The sequence below is a fragment of the Serinus canaria genome, chromosome 7 (assembly GCF_022539315.1).
Source record: "Serinus canaria isolate serCan28SL12 chromosome 7, serCan2020, whole genome shotgun sequence".
Lineage (NCBI taxonomy): Eukaryota > Metazoa > Chordata > Aves > Passeriformes > Fringillidae > Serinus > Serinus canaria.
The window spans coordinates 4,046,931-4,069,233 of NC_066321.1; the positions used below are offsets into that span (position 1 = coordinate 4,046,931).

General features: G+C 38.9%; 1 protein-coding gene across 1 annotated transcript in view; it reads right to left on the reverse strand.

Annotated features, from left to right (window-relative positions):
• The window catches only part of ARHGAP15 (Rho GTPase activating protein 15), a 320,557-nt gene that overhangs the window by 262,821 nt on the left and 35,433 nt on the right, over positions 1 to 22,303 (reverse strand). Inside the window, exons 3-5 of the mRNA XM_009087780.4 lie at positions 10,939 to 11,013; positions 7,746 to 7,807; positions 6,330 to 6,417 (exon numbers count right to left, since the gene is read on the reverse strand). Of these exons, the coding sequence (XP_009086028.1) occupies positions 6,330 to 6,417; positions 7,746 to 7,807; positions 10,939 to 11,013 (225 nt within the window). The remainder of the gene's footprint in view (positions 1 to 6,329; positions 6,418 to 7,745; positions 7,808 to 10,938; positions 11,014 to 22,303) is intronic.

The window sequence follows — 22,303 nt, forward strand, 5'->3', positions numbered from 1 at the left end:
GAATAGATCAAGTTAAAATGGCAGGTTGTTGTAGCACAGCTGCTGATATTACTGAAAAGAGCTCATTATATACCCTGGTATTGTTAAAGAACCACTCTTGGGGTGTCTTAGTTCAGAAATAAGGTTCTTATATTAGAACATAATTTTAAAAACAATTAAATGGTTTAAAAACAAACAGCCTAGTGTAACATATAGTAGATCAAAATACAAATGCAGACACATGGACCAGCTATTTTCTATGCTTACTTTGCCAAACCTCTTGAAGAGTCATTGAGTTGAAAGGAAAAAATTTGTGGGTTTTCCAAATGCAAATTTAAACTGATGCAACTGGAAAGGACAGAAATTAGACAAGAACATACATCGTATCTCTAAGACAAGCTACCTCCTTTCTCCAAGCAAATTATCATTTCTTGCTCCTAAAAAAAGAAGAAAAGGCTTCGAGGGCATGTGTGACACCCAGAAAGAGCTCAGCACCAGGGCTGATACTTCTCAGTGTCAGTCCACGCATCCTGGAGTGACACAGCTCTGCCTCCCCTGCTCCTCCATATGGATGCAAGGAATTCAAAGAGCAGATTTGTTTGCCTGTATCATTTACGTTGCTGGGAGTTGGTGTAAAGCACAATAATCCTCATTTGCCATCGAAGCTCCTTCTCCAGGGACTCTGCCTGTGCAGCAGTTCTGGCAAAGCCCCTGTAGTTCAGGCTAGGCTTTGTAGATTGGGTTGCTGCACATCCTACTCATCAGTAAAAATACTGCTGTTAAAGTAAAAAGCACCACTAACTCCCTTTTGGGTAGGGGATGGAGTGATACCCACATAATTTAATAAATCAGTTTGATGAAACTGTTTTCTCTGCTCTTAAGCCATAGTTGCCCTAAAAATGTCATTAGTGGTAGAGAGAACAGACTTTATAGGGTTAAGAGTGGCCAGTCCAGCACCAGCCACAGAGTCTGGTTTCCAAAAACTACTCACTGGATTTCTCTGATGTTGCTATTAAAGGCTAAAATATGTGAGTTCTCCAGGATGCCTTTGAGATGGGAGGAAGAGAACCTATTTAGGTTAAAAGAAGCAAAGAGATCCTGGTCAAGTGATTTGCAGGCCTAGTATCTGGAAGTTTTCAGTACTGGGATTGCAATTATGTTCTCCATTTGCCAAACCATGAAACCACGATGGTTAAGCTCCACTGAAACTGACAGTCCTGTGTGCCTTTGTTCCTTTTTTTTTTTTGTTATTATTAATTTTTTTAATAGAAGAAATATACTCTTCAAAACAGAAGGATGTTCTTGTGGTTAAACCACCAGAAGAAAAGAACTTGGATTTCTTTTTCCCCACCTCTACCTCAAATTTCCTGCCTGGCCTCTGAACAAGAGCTTAGTCTCTCCAATTTTTTAATAGCAGATCAAAACTGCAGCATTGAGACTTGATTTTGCAAAAAAAAATATATATATTGAGAGATTTAATCAGCTAATATTTGCATGGCAAAAATTATGAAGTTGTAAAAAAACTCCAAGCGCCAGTATATTAATGCAAATAAATATTCAAATAGTGGAGGAAATGAATGAGTTCTCAATATTCCAATATTATTATACTTTTAAAAATAGGGCTATGAAGTTTAGATCATCTCCAGGACTCCATGCAATGCCCAGATCTGCACCACACAGGCAGCTCTGCAACCCATCAGGAACACACAAGACAGGCTTCTCAAAGTGGGCAATCTTGCTCTCTTTGAAAAAAGATTACTCACATGGGTCGTTTGAGTTGGAAAATACTTTCACAAAGAGGGGCAGCTTTATTCCACCAGCAGAAAGAGTTGAGAAATTTTGGAAACACATTATGAGATTAAAAGAAGAGATTAACATGTAGACAAAGAAAGAGAAATAGTTTTTTGATAGTGAACATTACTGGGCTAAGAATATTTTCCTCAGGAAAACAGCCATGGAAAACCAAAGGGAGAAAAAAACAAAAGCCTAAAGAGGTGTTGCAGGAAGATGGAATAGTGATCTCAGTAGTATCTCTAATTTCTATTTAAATTTATTGTACAAAAATACATGCAACAGCAGAAGCTGGACCCTCCTGTGCACCCAGTGAGCACAGAGTGTAATTTTGCTGCTGTTGCAGTACTCTGGAGTTTGTTTACAGCTCTGATTTTGTAATAAGCAGAAGAAAAGTACAAGCATGTGCATCTCCCTCTCCAGAAAGGATGGGATGCAGGCTTGTGGGAGAGATGAACAGGCTTCTGTTATGTGCAATAATTATTTGAGTCAGTCTCTTTCTCTGGGGGAAATAAATACAAATTGAGCAACCTGGTCTAGTGGAAGACTTCCCTCCCCACAGCAGGGGAATGGAACAAAATGATCTTTAAGGTCCCTTCCAACCCAAACTCTGAGATTCTATGAAAACATCCTTTAGAGAATTTATCAGTTCTGACCACAATGTGTCTATGAACTCCTGAGTATGGCTTAAAATGTGAAGCTTCTGATGAAAACTTCATGCTAAATCATTCACAGAATGACCAGGTTGGAAGAGATCTTCAAGATCATCGAGTCCAACCCAGCCCCAACAGCTCAACTGCACCCTGGCACCCAGTGCCACATCCAGGCTTTGTGAAACACACCCAGGGATGGGGACTCCACCACCGCCCTGGGCAGCCATTCCAGAACTTTATCACTCTTTCCATGAAAAGCTTTTTCCTAATATCCAACCCATATTTCCCTTGGTGCAGCTTGAGACTGTGACCTCTGGTTCTGTCAGTGCTGCCTGGAGAGAGACCAACCCCACCTGAGCACAGCCACTTTTCAGGGGGGTGTAGAGGGTGATAAGGTCACCCCTGACTCCTTTTCTCCAGGCTGAGCACCCCCAGCTCCCTTTTCAGAGTCACTGAGGCTGAAACTCCCATCACTCTTCTGCTGCACGCCGGGGGCGCACCCACTGAAACCCATCAGAACTCCAGAAAATGTACAAGGAAGTTCATTTTGGCCTAAACATTTCCCTGCTGCAGAGCTGGCTTGCCAGGTTATGCAACACCCAGAGACCCTGGAGAGAGCAAGTTAAGGTGACTGGGAAGCCTGAGCTCTCCACGTCCTTGCTTTGTGCTCTGCAGTCAGAGCAATTATGTTATATCAATGCTGTTGCAGGGGGTTATGCTGTAAATTGATACAAGTGTCTGCTAAGATGAAATCTTCCTAAACATGAATATGGATTTCAGCAGCATTTTCACTCACTAAATTACTCTGCAGATGGGCTAATAACCTGAGGTTAAAATAACCTCTGTTGAATAAACTATCTGAGGGAATAAACTGACTACATTTTCTTGGTCGGAAAGACCAACTGATGATAGAATTAAACGCTGGTAGGAAAGAAAGGAGCTGTGGTTCATTTAGATCACAGTGTCCTTAATTTAAAATAAAGAGCTAGTCAAATTCTTAAGAATAGTTAAACAAAAACAAACAACAACAAAGTGTTTTAAAGCCAGTACCACAAAAAAAATCAAGGCAGCAGAAAAAGCTAATGATTTAGCTACATGGGATGCAAACTTGCATTTTCAGTAGTATTTGTAAACAATCTCATTTTCTGAATCTCTCCTCTGTGTGCTTTAATTGCTATGCTCTATTACTTCAGATAACTCCAGATTTTGTCACCAAATTCACCAGAAAGCAAAGCAATGGGTCCCAGTCCTCTCCACGGAAATCAACAGCAAAGTTACCACAGTGAGTCCTGCACCTACAGTCACACACAGGAACAGCAAAACCTTTTAGGTGTTGCCAGTTCCTTGATCAAAACATTACTAAAGATTTAGACAAATAGAATTTCAGATCACCTTTAAATGCTATTCAGTCCCATTGTCATGAAAAGAGGTAGTAGAGGTGCTCTCATTTCCCTCTCTCCTGCTGCCTTTGTTTTGTGAAATATCATTCCTCTTTTAATGATGCTTAGTCTAAATTTTTGTTCCAAGTACAGTATTTAATAATTAATAATTGATGAATTAATATCTTTAGAACACAAAGGAACTTTAATCTTTTTGTTAAGTCACATCATTTTCCTGCTAACAATAAAAATGCTTTGTTATAATTCATACTATTGTGGATGAACATAGCTTCTCTTACATTATTTAATTAATGGTTGAGTTCCCCCTTTTCCAAAGTAAGCAAAAACTGGAAAAATAAAATAGAATCAGTAAACAAATGGCATCTAACGAATCTTTTTTTTTGTATTAGTCCCTTTCCAGTATCAAAATTATATCTGGGTAAGTGGTTTACAAAGGAAAGAAGTACTGCATTTACTCATTTACAGATGAGATAAGCATAGCAGTTAAGCTTTTTTTGACATGCAAAATTTGAGTTTAGGAAATTGAGTTATAAAATTATGAACACTGACAGCTCTTGTTGTTTTCAAGCTTTATCTAATTTATTTACTGTTGCATTTAAGTTTTATGCAACAGACAGAAAATGTAACTTCAACAGATTTTTCTCACCTAGTGAACATTGAGTTCACAGCCCCAGCATTCAAATCTAGCACGGAATAAAACAAAAAAAAAAAATCAACTTTTTTTTACCCTCCCCAGAATGAGAAAAATACAGGTCCAATATGTCTGTGTTCTTCCTAACACAGGAGATTTTATCTCACTGATAAAATGAGCACTGGTGGTGACTGAGGCTTCAGGGAAAGGGACTGACCTCTCAGAAGGTCCTGTTTTATAACCCACCATCCCTTCTTTAGTTAAATCATTTGAGATCTGGGACAAAACCCCATCTTCCAAGCTGGTCTTGTTTAGTATCCAAATCCCTAAAGAGCTAATGGGGATTTTAACCATGTTGGGGAGTCTCAGAGCAAAATCAAGCATGCTGTGTGTTAAATTTCCACCAGTTCATTTATCTTCTGAAATCTGGGTAAGGACTTGCAAAGAGAGGGAAGAGGTAGCAGACAGAGGTGCAAGACATTTAGTAAATCATAATAGTTCTAATAAATTCACCTTTGACATTTTTCCTTTTTCCTAATAACATAAAAGTCAACTTTATGGAAAACAGGTAATTCTGAAAAAAAAAAATAATTCCAGCTTTTCTCTTTTCATGGCTGCAGAGAGGTTGTATTTTGCAGCTGGACTGGCACAAACAAGCAGGAAGTGCTAGATTCCACCCTTTATTTTTTTGTATTGTTTCATATCTTAGTTCCGGGGTTCTTTTTCTACAAAGCTCAAAAAATGTGAGGCATGAAAAGGTGCTCTTCAAGGCTGATTTTATGACAGGTGGCATTGATAGATCTAGGATTTATAGAAGAACAGTCTGCATCACCTGCCACAGGAAAAATAACTTATTGTTTGTGACTCCTGCCAAAGAGAGCACCTTTGCGGCCACCCATCAAGCCAATGAGATTTGGCAGGTTCGATCAGGCCTTGAGAGCCTTTCACAACAGGGCTTTGTCAAACCTGTCCCTCCCCTGCCCACAGTGTCACAGAGCCTCCAAATTTCCCTTCTGTTGCCCACGCTGAGGTCCGGCCTTGCCCAGCACCGAGGGGACGCGCCACTACTGCTCGCACAGCAGAGCTGTCACGTGTCCCCAGATGGAGATCGGTGGCCTTTCCTTGGGGCACAATAAAAAGGTACTGCAAATTTCACTTTGTAGTAACTACAGGCTACAGAAATTGCATTAGCTGCATTAGATGGAGTCGTAGAAATATTCAGGAAGGTTAGCGGGATATGGTGGATGTCACATTTATACTGCGATAAAAAATCACTTTGCTAACTTATAATGTTTTCTGCTTTGGTAACACCCTATATTAAGGTGCCGCTTATAAATAATTTATTATTATTTATTAATGTATAAACCACTTTATAGGATGGTAGATAACAACTTAAATTCATGTATTAAAGATGCACATGCATGGTTTAATACAATTTACGCCTCACAATATCCTTTGCAACAGATTCTCATCGCATCATCTGTTCAGCATTTATTACTAATGCATTTTATAACATACTTTATAATACATTATTTGAGGAAGTAGCTGCATTTAGTGATCATTTTCATAAATAAGAATAAAGCATTTATAAGTGGCACCTTAATTTAAAGTGTTACCTTCACATTACTGGGTAGTCACTCACCATTTGTCTCACTTTGCAATTACTCTCGAAATGCACCTCTTAATAAAGGACATGCTGTGTCCTATTTCTTCACATACACTACATCTGATTAAGAGTTTATCAAGGCATTTTCCTTCAGCTGCTTTCAAACCTTTGAAGTTGCCAGCTCAGTCTAAATTTGTCTTCTGCAAACACCAAACTTTTCTATATTGAAATAATAGTTGCCAGGAGACTGAGGATATTGGATTGCCTACCAGGTTGGCCATCGCCGGCTGCTTGGACTCTTTGTAGAATTCCATTTTCCGAGCAGTAAGAACAATCCAGGAGGTAGACCAATTTTTCCTTACAAAGAATATTAAAAAATACAAGGGGAAAAAAAAAAGAAATCTGTGAGGAATTCAAGCAGGAGGTAAAATATATTTCATTTCTAGACATGGCTTTTAATCATTAAAACATAATACATATTAATATATACATGTCAGAAACAAAAATGGTCTAAAGTCAACATTGTCAACAAACTTCCATCAACACTGATGGAGTTGCACCACCCTAATTATACCCAAAATGTAACCTATCAAAGCTTGAAGGGCTTCCTTTTCCTCATTGACATTTTCAAGCCCATTTGTGTTTCTTATTTGCCATGGTGTCAAATGAAAACAGTGGGATTATTCACACATGCTCAAAGTTCACAAGAAGAGGACTCCGAAATAGCTGGTGCCCTTCTGGTACCTAATACTTAAAATAAAACTGAGAAGGAAAAATGTTGATCTGACTACACAGAGCTCAGTAACAGGTCTATTTTGAAAGGTCCCAAATGCTGTCTCCTTCCCCTAATTAAAAAGTTTACACGAGTGCAAGAAAGATAAGAACAATATCTGAGCAAGGTTTGAGTAACCATTAAATACCAGGAGTTCATGGTAGAGCCCTAGAGAACTGACAAACTGCTGGGGTGAGGGAGAAGTGAAAATACACATGGACATGTGAAAGAAAGACCCCTGATACAGAAAAACATAATATTCAACTCAGAGGAAAATGCTATTATATATGTTATCTATAACAGGTTTAAAACCACTACATAATCATAAATCTGATCTGATAAAAAGCTATTTTTAGACCATCAGCTAAAGTTTAAGTTTTGAATTTAGGGGTCGAAATATCTGATATTTACAGGAAAGCTCATAAACCCATTATTGATCTGCTTCACATGGTGAATATGAGTTGTCTATTGGTATGCACCACTTCAGATCTTCAGTGTTTTCTCTATTTTTTCTTTCCATCTAAAAGAGGTCTTGTGAGTGCACAAGGGTGTGAGTGGTCAAGCATGCTATGTGCAGATTTAAACAAACTGAGAGTTGGATAGGCTGGCTGAATATGGATTACCAAGGGACTCAGTGGTAATATATCTTGGAATACATCTTAAACCCAGTACCAATTTATACCAAATGACCCCAGCTATGGATGGGATGGGGCATCCACAGCTTCTCTGAGCAACCTGTGCCAAGGCCTCAGCTCCCTCACAGGCAAGAATTTCTTCCTAATGTCCCATCTGACCCTGCTCTGTGTTGCTTTGAAGCCATTCCCTTTTCTCCTGTGATTCCAGGCCCTTGTCCAAAGTCCCTCTCCTGCTCTCTTGGATCCCCTTTAGCCTCTGACACACTCCCATGTTATACCTTAATTTCTTGCCACCATCTGCTATTTTTGCTTTGAGAAGATATCCTTCCTTCGCCACTACCTGCAAGAAAGGAAGAAAGAAGGTCATAACCATATTATTTATTGAGCTGAATAAAACCACTTAATACATGCATAGGAGTCTGCATCCAGATTCCCTAGAGGGGGATCTTACCACTAATTCTCCCTTTAATCACCTCTTTTTTCTGATATGTTCCATTATTTTGAATGGAATATTTGTAAACAATATTCAAACAACACTTAAAGTCAACTACTACACAAAATTAACTGCAGTAAAAACTCAATAAAGTTTTATTTTACTTTATTTTGGTCTATTTGTTTTAGAATAAATTTATGTAAGTGTGGGCAAAGTTTCCAGCTGTGAGTAAAAGAGAATTTTAAATGCATTGCAGGTAAATTATGTTAAAATTTTATTTTATATATTATGTTTCATTACTAGCTGTGAGGGACACAGCACACTGAGGATTCCATATGGGAAAGTGACACTTGATTTTTGGGTTCCAACACCGTGCTTGAGTTTTGGTGTATTAGAAGCAAGACCTGGGCTTGATCTTTGGGTTGTTTTTTTCATTTCAATTTGTGCTCCTACACCTCTCTGAACACCTTCCATAAGCCAGACCCCCCTGCAGACCCTTGGCTCTCTGATCAGCTGAAATATCCATTTTACAGCTGGGATAGGGGTTATTCTTGTCTATATAAATTTATACTAAAAAGCTAAAGACCAAACAAAGCAAGATGACTGCTTTTCAGCCAAACCCAATGACCTTCCATCTCATCAACTAAGGATGTCTCAACTGTGTCAGTAATGGGAAAAAGAAACAAAATTGTGATTAAGAGTGAGTCTGGTTTTGCTTTCAAACACTACTGAGCCAGTGCCCGACTTGGATATTAGAAACTCCACATGGTCTTTGTAGTAAATTGCATCACAAGGCAATTTCATAACAATTTCAATAGAATTTTGCTGTCTGCAAAGCCATTAAATAGCAATAAAACATGCTTTAAGAGGCAATATAAGGATTTTTAAATCAAACATGTCTGTTATTTTGACTGTACCAAACAGCATTATTTTAACAGTGTAGTATGTTTCACAATTTCCTCAGATTCAGGCTGTGGTTGATATACAACATGTAATGACATAAATACTGTGTAGGTATCTGTTTGTACCCATGGAAAGGCCTGCAGGCCCTTGGACAGTGATTTCAGTGACATTCTCAAGCGGGTACAGGAGGATCAGCGTGTGCTTCGTCTGTAATTTGTACTTATCTCATGTAAACTCCTGTCATGCATGTCGTTACCACAGGAAACCCAGAGAGAAAGTGTGCAGGATTATTGTGCAGAGTTATGTCACTATTTATCTAGTGATGGATGGGTGAACTAGCAGAGCTAAAATAAGGTTTAATCCCCACCTCCACCTACTTTTTTTTTTCCCCTTACTTTACATTTTCAATAATTTTCTTCCCCTTCTAATGCTTCTTTTTTGTGGTATAAAACTTCTGGTCATTGGCCAGGGCCAAAGATGCCAAACATCACATGAGAGAAGTTATTCTTTTCAATATTTCTATCCATTTGGAAACAGAAACTGGGAGGAGCATTGGCTAACCACTCAAGCTGTTGACTGCTTCTCTGAATCAGGCCCAATTCTCATGTCTTCCAAGTTTACCAACCACTTTCCCAAACTGCTATCCTAACCAATCCAGGACTAAAGGAAAGTATTATTTTTCAACATCACATCTGAATCACCTTTGTTGTCAATCTTGGGAAGTTAAGAACTGGATGTGCTTCCAAATGAAAATGTTGCTGCTCAGTCATTTTCCTTAGAATTTTCTTCAGCCAGGATATCAAATCCACTAACAAATATTGGGTGTATAAAATATCCTCACTTAAATTACATAGCTCAAATCCACCATTTGCTATAAATTAAATGGCTCAAAACTGAACAGTAAAGAACTACAAGAGCTGCAGTTAACATGAGCCCTCTCAGTGCTAAGAAAATTCCTTTCACACACATTGCTTTAACTGAATTGGTACAGGTGCTGCACTTAAAATTAGCACAACCTCCTCTAATTGATAATTGCACAGTTTTCTCTGTAATTAATATAAAGGGCATGCATGGAATTATGAAAAAAAACTACCACAAATTCAGACAAAAATATATCTAGGATGACCCCAATATTTTTAGAACTTTTGTTCGGGGTGCTGCATTCCCCTTGTTTAACATCTGTTAATAACCCCTTTTCTATGGTACTTTTTTCCAAGAAAACACTTCTAGGACAGATCAGGATCAACTTGCAAATGGATGATATTGGATTGAAAAGAATTCTAAATATATCCTAATGATACATTCTGTTTCTGTCTCAATAAATATCATCATCTTTTTTAAGCTGCTGCCCTTCCTGCACCTTTTCAACATGTGGAAGATTGATAAAATAAACCAAAATGCCCTGAAGAATTTGCATAGAAATAGGAAAATGGAATTATTTTGTGGAGTTTGTGTTGATTTGTTTTGAAATTGTTTTTAGAAGAAGAGTACAGATGAGAGTACATAGTGTAAATATTTGAGTTTCTAAATAAGAAGTAAAAAGACTCATTGTCATGGGCTAATGCTGTTAGATACTATAAGGAAACATAATTATCACATACAGGCTTTATAATTTTCTTGAGCAGAATTCAAACCTTCTGAACATACCTAATCCTGAAAAGTTTGTGTAAGTAACAGTACTGCTAATACCAAACTTTTTTTACTTAATCTGTATTTGCATATTCATTTTATTTTAGCAGACAAACATCTGTTTCGCATTCCCCCTAGATTCTTCTAATGTCAAGAATTTATTGTTGTTAATTTCATTATAATATTCCTTATAAAAATGAACACTAATATTAAAAACACCTTAATAAGGGAAAGAGAGGACAAAGACTTCATTGCATTCCTTTATGTCAAAGATTAGCACAGATGAAACCTCAGCCAAGTACAGCAGAATTAACAGCAAGTCAAGCCATATAAATGATTTTGCACCTTCTAAAATTATTCTTTTTATTGATTAATCAAAGTCCCTCACGTTGCTCAACATCTTGAGGCACCCAAATCCTCAAGTATTCGTTCTTTAGTAAAGCAAGTGCAGGATTCACATTATCAATAAAGAAGCGATTGATCAGCTCCACAGAGCAATTCCTTACTGTGGGCTCCTGGGTACTGATGATGTCTGCAAACGTCAAGTTGTGTTGGGAAAGATTTCTTCTGTGACGGTTTATCTGAAAAAGAAGAAGAAATATTTGCATTCAGACAGGATTTGAACACATGCAGGTGAAGGTGGACCAACACATTTAATTACAGGGCACACACAGCGTGCATTGGGTGGAGGTTTGGGGTTTCTTTCTGAGGCTCCTCTGAGCCCTGGGTATTTAAAATGTGCAGCTGATATACTCTGGTATAAAACTCTGGTATAAATGTGTTCCTTGGTGGTGTCACGTTGGCAAATTTACCTCAAAATTATCAGCTGATAATAATAACCTAAATTATGGTGGTTTTTTTTTTCATTAGGAACCTCAAAAATGGTTTAACTGCTTAGGTGCTCTTAAACTCATTTTAGAGAAATAGGAAAGCTGCTGATTGTATCTTCAAGGCCACAAAAAGCAAGTTAATGAAGAAACCAGAAAACAATTGGGCACAAAAATCCAGCAAGTTTAAACTGCTTTAAAGGCTGTTTCTAAAGTCTCCATGATTGAAAGGTTACAGCAATACTGGACTCTGACTCTACAATTGCTCCCAAATATTGAGTCCTTGATTTCCTCCAATTCTCCCTTTTATTTGAGGAAGACAATGTAATCAACTGTGACTTAATTCTGAAAAATTATTGCTTTATACCAGAAACTATTAAAACAAAATAAAAGTTACTTCACAAATCAAGCATCTGGCAGAGCTCAATACCATTTTACTTCCTTGAAAATCTGCAACAAAGAGCAGATCACTCAAAAGTGTGTGCAAGTATATGTGTGTGTATATATATATATATATATATATATATATATACACATAAAATTTTTACTGTTTAAATTCAGTATCAATCAAAAAATATATAATTACGAGCTGAGGTCCTGTAAAATTTAGTGATTATTTCCTCTTTTAGCTCAAGTCACAAAGCAAACAACAAAATATAGCCTCAACTAGCTTCCACTGTATTCATCATAATGCATTCTCTTTTCCCCTATTAAAAGAGAGTTAACCAAAAGTCATAATGTATTCTGTTTATATTCAAGTGTCTGAATATAGAAAATGTTCTTAATTAATCCAGAGGGCCACGCTCAAAAAACAGTTAAACATATTATGATCCCATATTTTTTCTCCACACATTGCTTTCATGTTTATTTGTAAGCACTAAGGTTTTTAAGCCTTGAAATCTATATCCTAGATATTGCTCTACTCTCCTAGTCAGAGCTAATGAGCTTAATGAATTACCAGTTCTAAATTTAATACAAACATTTCAAAGAAAGAGATAAAACATCCTTCACAATTCAAAAGTTTCTCTGACCTATTTATGAAGAATATCACTTAACAATTTCATTAAGGGTGAGTAACAGCTGGTGACATGGCTGTGTCCTAAAGTGTTTTTCTCTCTTAATATTCTGCATCTTAAGCAATCGAGCTTTCATAAGAAATACTTTAGTTAGTGGCAGTCCCTCCTTTGGGGAGAAAAAAAATGTCAGACCACATTTTCTGTATTTTGCAATCTTGTTTTCAGGAGTGTCATGTTCCTGTTTTATTAGCATGTAGGGTAAACAAGAATGATTTGCTGATGCTATTGAGAGAACTTCTAAGATTACAGTCCTTCTATTTAGATTTTCGATGGAGCTTAATATTAATGCAGGCAGAGGCATGTATATAAATTCAAAATAAATTAATTCCATTTATCTTTTTCTTTATCTTTACTGTTAGACAACTCTGAAGGTTCTATAGTGCCTGAGACATATAGCTAAACTATTCAGGTCTAGATCACAGGAACTCGTTCTTTCCCAGATCCCCCACATCCTAATTATTCCTTAACATACAAGAGAGCGCATTGCCCAGCCATGGCTTCTCAAATATATTCTCCACTCATCCAAATTAAATAACAAGACACACCACCACTCCACAGTGCCTGCTTTAACATTCAGCTGCTCTCTCCAGGAGCCCCACGTGGCTGTTGGGGCCCTGTGTGCAACTTTGTGAAGTGTGGAGCACCGAGCTGAGCTCTCGGCCGCTCTCTGGCTCAGCGATCAGAGCATTTGCAAAAGAAATGCTCACGCTTGATACTTGCTAAAAAAGAATTTACCCAGAGCCCTAAATCCATCCACAACAGAATGAAGAAACGAGCAAAAATTCCTGTTTTTGTAAACCTAGAAAATTGTTGGGGTGGTGTAATTAAAGGACACTAGTCAAGATTTCCAGGAAATACAAAGAAACTAAAGAAAATAAAATTCCAGGTGTGGATGGTATTACGTCCTTTAAGAAATCTCTTTGTGTATGCAAAGAATAAATGTAGGGGAAAACTGCATGAAGGCAAGAAAAAGAGTAAACCTTTACACAATTATTTAATTGATACTTCTGCTAAAAAGGTGTTTCTTTTTGGTAGCCCACTAATGGGCAATCTCATGGGAAGAAAGTCCTGCAGCTCCAAAGTCTGAACTTAGTTACAATTATACAACCAAAATCCACAATTATGTAAGCCAAGATCCAGCTCTTCTGGAAAAAGACCCCAAATATTTGGCACACAAGTGGAATTAATAGAAACTTCAATAAAGTTCTTACTGATTTTTACCAGCCTTTTGGTTTAGAAATAGAACTTCAAAGAAAATTAATCAAAACAACTTGAAAAAAAAGAAACAATATAATCAGAGGAAATATATTATTTTAGACTGATTTGATAAAATTCCAGCAAGGCTGATAGAAATTTGGTCCTAAATATATTTTACAAATACCAGTGAATGGGTTAATTGCATCACTTCCCTTAAGATAAATCCAGCTGAAAGTTAAAATGTTCTCAGCAGAACCTGGGTGTCAGCAGTCAAGATGGCCATGTTTCAATATACTCACAATTTTCAATGAAGTACCAAAATATTCAAGGGGAGGTGTAGGCTCTGTTATTTTCATTCAGCTTTTAATAGACAGACCATAAAGGAGAGAGGTTTTGATTAATTTTTTTCTTCCATAGCTCCATTTGATTACCCTAATAAACTCAAGCAAAACCTAAACAATATCTGTCACAAGCCCTCTACCTCACCTCCCAGGGTACAATGAAAGGCAGGGATTTACAGGAGAAGTTCGTGAGATCCCTTTTTGGGAAAGGCAGCTTATCAGCAGTTTTCTGATTTGATGAACATTCTTCAGTCAGCAACAATGTCACCTGCAGCACTAAAAATCCACTCTGCGAGCGCTTGCAAGTCTGTGGGCAAGTCTGGTTTTGTTAAACTCAGCCTGAGCTGCCCCCCCTTCCCTTAGCTAAAGGGGATCCATCTCTTACCAGAGTTATTTCAGCATCTAAGCACTGATCCGTCATCATCCTTCCCACAAAGGCAAATCCACTCTGTGTGCCTGGTACCCCGGTGTGAAGGGACAACCATCTGACAGCTGCTGTTTGAACAGGGAGGTAAAACACAGGAACCTGATGTTTCATTTAATTTCTCTCTGTGTTCTCGTTTGTTCTTGAAATTCTCCCTCTTTTTCTGGGGATTCATCATGGCTAAGTCAGCACCACTCTCTTCACACAGTGTGGCATTGATTTAAAAAGAATCTTGGAGGATCCATTTGTTTTTTATTTCCCTTTACAGGCATATTTGTAACCTAATTCATCTCGGCTATGAGAAGCAGCAGACTTCTTTTTGATTTCAACCAAACCTAACAAAACCAACCAGCATTACTCAAAATGCTGCTCCAGTGCAAAGAACAGACAATCAATTATTTCCTGAAATGTCATTCTGAATTCACTTGTATCCCTAAGTAATTAAGATAATTGTATGACCTTTCTAGGTGGCTTTCAAGATTGTCAAGTTATTCACCACAGATTATTTATCCACAAACACCACCTACAAGTAGCCTGGGAAAACCATGGTTTTCTCAAGCGAGCAGCACCTGGTCCAACAGAGCTCTGCTTTGGATGGGAAACCCTAAACTGGCATCTACCTGCTGTTTTCTCCATCATTTACAGTATTGCTCTGCCAAGGAGATGGTTCTCATGGAGGGTTTGATAGATTTCTACCAAAACCTTTTCATGTTGCTCGTGGCTTGACCTTTCTTTTCAGGGCTCTAGCTGTTGTTTTGTTTCATCCTGCCGACACTGCAACCATGTACGTGGAGATTCCTTTATAAATAACCAAAAAAAGAGAGAAATCCCCTACTGTTGAGCCCTACTGCTGCCTGATGCTCTGCTCTGGACCCAATCCAGCAAAGCACTCTGCAGTGGCCTTAAGTGTTTTTCTGGATCAGAGCCAGAACACTCCATTCTTTACAGGATCGAACTTACTGGTGGCAGCTTGAAAGTTTTGCAATAAAAGTACAAACGACTCACATAAACTTTTGTGGAAACCATTCCCTCAACAGAGACGGAGGGGTGACACCTGATTTAGTGATGCCTGTGGTCATTTCATTCCAGTCACTCCCAAACTGCAGTGACAGCTCATAATCGCTTAGATAAAGAAACTTTACAAAAATGTATTGTAGCATTTCTTAATGGTCACATCCCTTGAAAGACACCCATGCAATGGCAATGGCAAGGAGAATCCTGTAACATTTCACTCACTGCCATGCTCAAAGTGACTTGTTCTCGAGATCCAATCTTGGGCAGTGTGGCAAGTCCATCGTTATCTACAGAAATTATTTGGAAACAGCTGAGCTATTTTATGATTTCATGTCAGCTGTGAAAGGCACTGAGAAAATCCCACAGGCCTCCCCAATCAGAGATGCCCCTTTGTCATTTTCAAGGGCATTTCATGACATGAAAATTATGACACCCTTCAAAGTGACAGAGGGCAGGGTTAGATTACAGGTCAGGAAGAAATCCTTCTCTCACCCAAGGGTGGTGAGGCCCTGGCACAGAGTGCCCAGAGAAGCTGTGGCTGCCTCATCTCTGGAAGCATCCAAGGCCAGACTGGATGGGGCTTGGAGCAACCTGGGATAGTGGAAGGTGTCCCTGCCCATGGCAGGAGGTGGCACTGGATGGCATATAAGCCACACATTATTCTATGACTCTATTCAATTCAAATAATTTCAGTTCAGCAAATGAGGAATTTTTCTCCATTATCAAGAAGAAGAGGATGTCAAAAATCAGCATGAACTCTCTCTGGGGAAAGCTGCATGTCCCAGTGGGCTCCCTGCCAACAGCCACTGGCACTCCTGCCTTGCTCTGGAGCCCTCCTAACACCATCCTCTTGAGGATCACATTAACCACATGGTTTATGTTTTCTTCTCCCCCTTCCTTGTCTCAAAGAGGTTTCTTCAGGAAACAAGGTAACACTAAAGGCAGTCTAATATGAGATTTGGTCTCCATGCCTTTTTTCCAAGCCTTGCAGGAGAGAGAGACACAAAATGCAGCTTCAGTCCTGCCCCCACCAGCCCAGATTTGCTCCTCACCCTCCATCCCCAGGCTCCTGAAAACTCATTACGGCGCAGGTGACCGAACACTTTGCTCAGGAATAGGAACTTGCATGGATGGAGCTTTTGTGTGCTGGCTACAGACCAGATAATCTCTCCATGCATCATTTAATAAGAAAACCACTTCACAGTTCTCACAGGCCTACGTTACATATGACATACTCCCAGCAGAATCTGCAGCCTGAAATTGGGGGGGGAAAGAGGAAAAACAGCAAGCAGGATTGCGCTGCCTTCGCCCTGTGTGCCTCCCTTTGAGCACACTGCCCTCTACACTCAGCTCACTTCTCCAGAGCCTCTGAAAATAATGATAATGGTTTTGCTTGCCTTGACCTCTTGCTCCCTTATAAATCAGAATCCTATAGACCTTTCCCACAGTGCAGGGGTCCTCCTTTGTATCCGAGCCTGTGAAGGTGGGTATTTTTTATCAAGGCAATATAACCACGTGGGCGTGCTGCTCCCTGGCTTCAGGACTGGCTGTAGATGAGCACCACGGTGCCTCTGCTGGGGGAGTACCTCCATTTATCTTCATTCATGAAAGAAGAGTAAAATAATTACTCAGATCCTAGTTGAAATTCCAGCCCAGTGTTAAGATGAACTCATTCTCTGTGATCAGAGAATCATTAATCATGAGTTTGATTACAAAGCAGAGCCTGTTTGAAACTAGGTTACCTTCTTTCCCCAAATTATTGGAGGGGTATTCTAAATTTGAGGTAACCAGTTTTGGCTAATATTTTCAGTCCAAGAATTAGCCTTCCCTGGTACCTTTCTCCATTAATGGCTTGCTGTTTCCCAGGAGCAGATTTTTCCCCAGAGTGGGAGCCCTTTTGTTCCTCTCTAGTCAATCAAATGGCCTTTGAAATTTGTCCAATTGATCCTTGCTCTGAGGGAGTCCCAGCTGATGTAGTTGGCTTCATTTTTAGCATTTTCAGGAGTAGGAGAAGTGCCAAAAGCCTGTGTAGAAGAAGAGACAGCTACAAAAGGTTCTTACCACCCATATGTGTTCAAGAAATCCTAGGGCTGCTCTGAATTTGGCTGTGGGTCACTGGGATTCATGTACCTGGGGATCCAACCATCCAACAAAGGAACCAACAGCTGTGCTGCCTCTAATCCGCAGGATTTCCAACTGGAAATCAAACTGGAACCCGGTCTCTAAGCTTCAATATGCTTTAATTGCATTAAATACAATCCTCATCGATTCCAGCAAAGAACATTAAAATTGGGGCTTCTGATATATTTCTATTTGCCTTTTCTGTTACAGCCTGTAATATGCAATAAAATGCAGCAAGGTACATACTGTGACAGCATTCATCCAGCCATACATAAAAAGGTATATTATGAAATCTAATGTATTGATAAGTTTCCTATTCTGATTTTTCTATTCATCACACAGCCATTACTTTTGATTCACTGTGATATTTTAATATATTTATCTAAACTATTGCAGGTGATTTGGTAAAATTACAGATGAGAAGTGCAGCAATGGTAGAGAAAATATGGAGTAAAAACAGCAAGAATAAAAATGCAATAACTATCAGAGCTTCACTGTTCTTTGCTTCTGACATCTACGTCTGCAAAACTGCTTTTTGATGTTATGGCTCTAAAAGGTAAAAATCAAAGTTAATACAGACATAGAGTAATGATAGATTGTCTTTTCATGTCCCTTCTGGATCTTAGAAAAATAAAGACAATAAATGTGAGAACTCAGCTGTGAGAGCAAACTGTGTCAGCAACTATGACCTGAAATTGCACCCCAGAACTGTAGTCTCAGGGTAAAAGGAAAACAAAACAAAAAAAAAAAAAATTAAAACTTACTAAGTAAATGTGCAAAAACAACTACAAGAATTGCCTTTACAAAATCACATCCAGCACATACACTACGACCAAAATGCTCTGAAAAGCTCTCTCCTGAAAAGACTGTCTTACAGAAAAGCGTAATTAACATTGATGTCACACTCCTGCAAGTCATCCATTGCTGTTTGCCATATAAATACCCTTGTAGAAAATAATATTAATATTCCTAGACAAACGCTCAGTCCTCTCTATTGGACCCCACATTAGCACATTGCTTTATCCTGCCTACCTAATTCCTTCTTTCAGATTTAAACAAGCCAAAAACTCACCTTATGCTACTGCAGAAGCAATTTTTATTTTTGAAGGTTAATCCAACTCAGCAGGATTTAGGGATGGCACTTTTGCTTGGTCGTAGGCATGTTGGCTCAGGCCAGACAGCTGTTTGGACATTCTCCACTGGGAATCTTGCCCTCAACACCCACAGTTGATGCACATACATGGTCTACTGGCTGCCTACTTCCATGCCCATCTGTTCAGATGGCATGGTGCCCACTCACAAGTTCGCTGGATCCTTGCCCTTAGTGTGTAGATGCCAGGCAATGATGGGCTTAGATGGGCAGCCTGCAAAATACTGAAAGTGATCATTTTTTTCCTGTAGGAAGTCCTTCCTCTGCAATAGCACTGAAGCATGGGCACCACATGCTACCCTACACTTAATAACACCTGTGGACATATATGTGCCAGGAATAGAAAGGGAGGGGGTGGGAGAGAACGTGCTTGGGGGGGAAATGCAAAGTGGAATGATACAAAAAATGTGCAAGGATTCCTGTGTAAGAATATACTCTCTGTTACCCATGGCAGTGGAGGGACACCCAGGGTAACCGGGAACAAGGAGGCTCAAGCATCAGAGCAGCACAGACGTGGCCACACTGGCCAGAGCACAGCTGGTTTATCCTGAGTCCCACTTCTGACACCCAACTTTCCTTACAGCAGCCTTGGGTACTGCACACCACTAACTACACACTCAAAGTGTATAAAAATCAAACCCAAATCACATCAAAACCTGTGTGATCTAAACCTAGACCTGCCTAAACTTCAACATTCCATATACACCACACAGCACAAAATATTCCATGGGAAGCCATGGCACCAGTAAAGGTAGAGAGGAAATAAATAATTTTAACAAAGGTCCATTTTAACTTATGTCATTGCCCTTTAAAACAACAACTGAGAAAACTGTACTTTGTAACAAGAGATTATTTGAGGTTATTAGTAGATAAGAACAGTTTTGGGGGTTTTTTCCCCCCCAAGTCCAAAAATCAACCTTATTGCAGCTCTATTAGGACAAAGCAGCAATTTAAATTATCATTTTCTTCCCTAGTTCAATTAACAGTAAGTCAACATACAGCAATAATTTTATTGCTTGAAATAAGCTAACGCTTTGTTAACTATTCTAAAAAGATACATTTTATTTACCTTTTTTATTGGAATTATTTGAACTTTGTGTCTATAAATACCAAGGTATTTTCACAGGCCATCCATTCCTAGCTGTTCTTTGTACATTGTGTGGGAGTCTTTAGAAAAGTCAGAGAGACTCTGCTCTTTGATTAGATGAACTAAACTTTTAGGAGGGAGGAGAAAATCAAAGAGTGCTCAAGAAGAGAGTATTTCCAGTGTAGTCTTGCAGGAATCCTCCTTCCTGACAACACTGTGGTGACCAAACTACCAGTCTTACAAACATGCATGGAAAAACTAAGAAACTAAATTGCAGATACCCATGAAACATATTGATATAAGTATTCCAACAAGTGCTCATTTCTCTTTTTTCTTCCCCTTCCCCTCTCTTAGTGCACCCCAACAACGCTCCAACAATTTCGGGCGTGTGCGAGCAGGCTGGAAAAAGAGATAAATCTACAAGACTGGATCTGCAGCCTGGCTCAGGGCTCTCATGGAGTCAGCAGTGTGCTGTGCTTGGAGGCACATGTAAGCTGTGTCTAACTTAGTGTTTACTCTGGGGTGACTGGATTTGAGCGCGCTGTCCCTACCCCAGAGAACTGTTTGCCGTGCAGAGACATCAGTCTTGTCTTTGAGCATGCTCGGCCGAGTCACTCATGTGTGGCTGCTTGATCTGTTTGGGTCTGGACATATTGTCAAATCCTTGTGTCCAAGTTCCACGGGAGCAGTGCCGAAAAAGTCCTGGCTCCAGAATGAAATTAGATTTATACAGAATGCAAGCCAAAATAGTCGCTATGAACATCCGGTGACAAAAATCAAAGAATTGGAATAAAAAGTGGTTTGCTCTGACTCTCGAGCTTAGTTCAACTTCTTTAAGCTGAAGGGAGAAGAAACCACTAAGACCACCTCCTTTCTAGTTTTTAGGCTCTTGATTCCAGGCAAAGCAGAGGTGAAACGTTGGCTTTTACAATGGAAAGCCCTTTGTTCTCCTCGGCGCAGAAATTCTCACAAAGAACCTTTTTGTGTGATTGAAAGGAGTATCTTCTAACACAGGTCACGGCTAACAACCCCATAGCTAAATCTTATTAAAAACTGTTCAGAGACCAAAATTAGAGACTGTAATACAGAACCACTTGGATACCTGTCAGATTGATAATATCTAGATGACCATCTAACTTGCCACCTGCTCTCCCTTCCCTTTGCACTAATAACCTGAATAAGCTTGTGAATACTTTTTCCCCAGTCCTGTTGGCTCATATTAGTCTTTCATAACATCAAGACCTGCAATCTCTTAAAAAAGTCAGTTTTGCTTATTAGCATTGTTCAGAGGAGCAAATTACAGATTGCAGCACAAGAAAGAATGAAGCAAAGTTTTCAAATAGATTTTCCCAGGTGCCATTATAAACATTAACACGAAAGAAAGAGTAATCAAGATAATAACTGATCTACTTCAAGTAGCTTTTTAAGCAAATGACTAATTTTGCAAAGGTCAATTAGCAGAATGACTCCTTCCCATTAGATTTGACACCACAATATTCAGCTAGGAAAAGAATGAAAATATTTAAAAGCCCAACTTTTCTCCCCTCTTCCTTGGAGATTTCTCAGTTTTATATTTAATCACAACCTTGCAGCAAACCAGGTAGGACAGCAGTGATTGCTAGTACTGCTCAGGGATTCTCCACTTACAATTTGCCTTCATTTCACACAAAATTAATATCCTAGCATTTTTACCACAACCTGCTGACATAGTAAAACTATGATAATGTAAAGGTTAGGGCTTGGTTGGGGGTTTTTCAAATACCAAAGTTAGTTCTTCAAATTTGTATCAGACTTCAGGATTCATTATGAGATTCTTTGTCACACACATTAAAAAAAGAAAAAATAGTGGAATCTATTTGTGTCTTGGCAAAATTAGAACAACAATTGCAAAACTCTATTCTTCATATTGCTTAAGTGCTATTTCATTATTTGCCCTTCAGAGACATAGAAACATTTCAAAAAATCTACTCCCAAAGTTGGGCCATGTCCTGAAGAGAGCATTGGGGACAGGGAATATTCCTGATCCAAGCACCCTGAACCTCCTGGTATTACTCCTGTGCCATCACACTGACAGCAAGCCACATAATGCTAACGCAGTAGATAGAGAAAGGAAGAAATGGAATTATCCTGTTTGAAACTTCTGAAGCGTCTAGACAAACTGAAAATTGTCCTGATTTGATTTTCCTAATTCTGTTCTGATAGGGAAAAGTCAGCTATTTTTCAAAATGTTAAAAAAAATACTCTCAGCAATACAAAGATCACCCACAACCATCCAAGATGTGGGTAGTGTATAAAGGCAGCACTTACACCAGAGAAGCAATTTACCTTTTTAAAACCCCCAAAATTATACATCTATATAATTCATTAAAAAACCCAAACAAATATCCAGCAACTCAAGAAAACAAATGAACCAAACATTGTTAGAAGGTCTGGTGGCACATGAAAACAGGACTTCAACTGCATATATCATGTTGTACATACATTTATACCACACTCTCAGCAAAGTCACAAATATACATTATGCAATGAAAGGAAAAAGGGGTTGATTTATCACTTCTGTGCTTGTTTTCTTCCTCTTTCAGCCCCAGCTCAACAGAGGTTTTCAAACAGCACCTGCCACCAGATCGCTGTGCT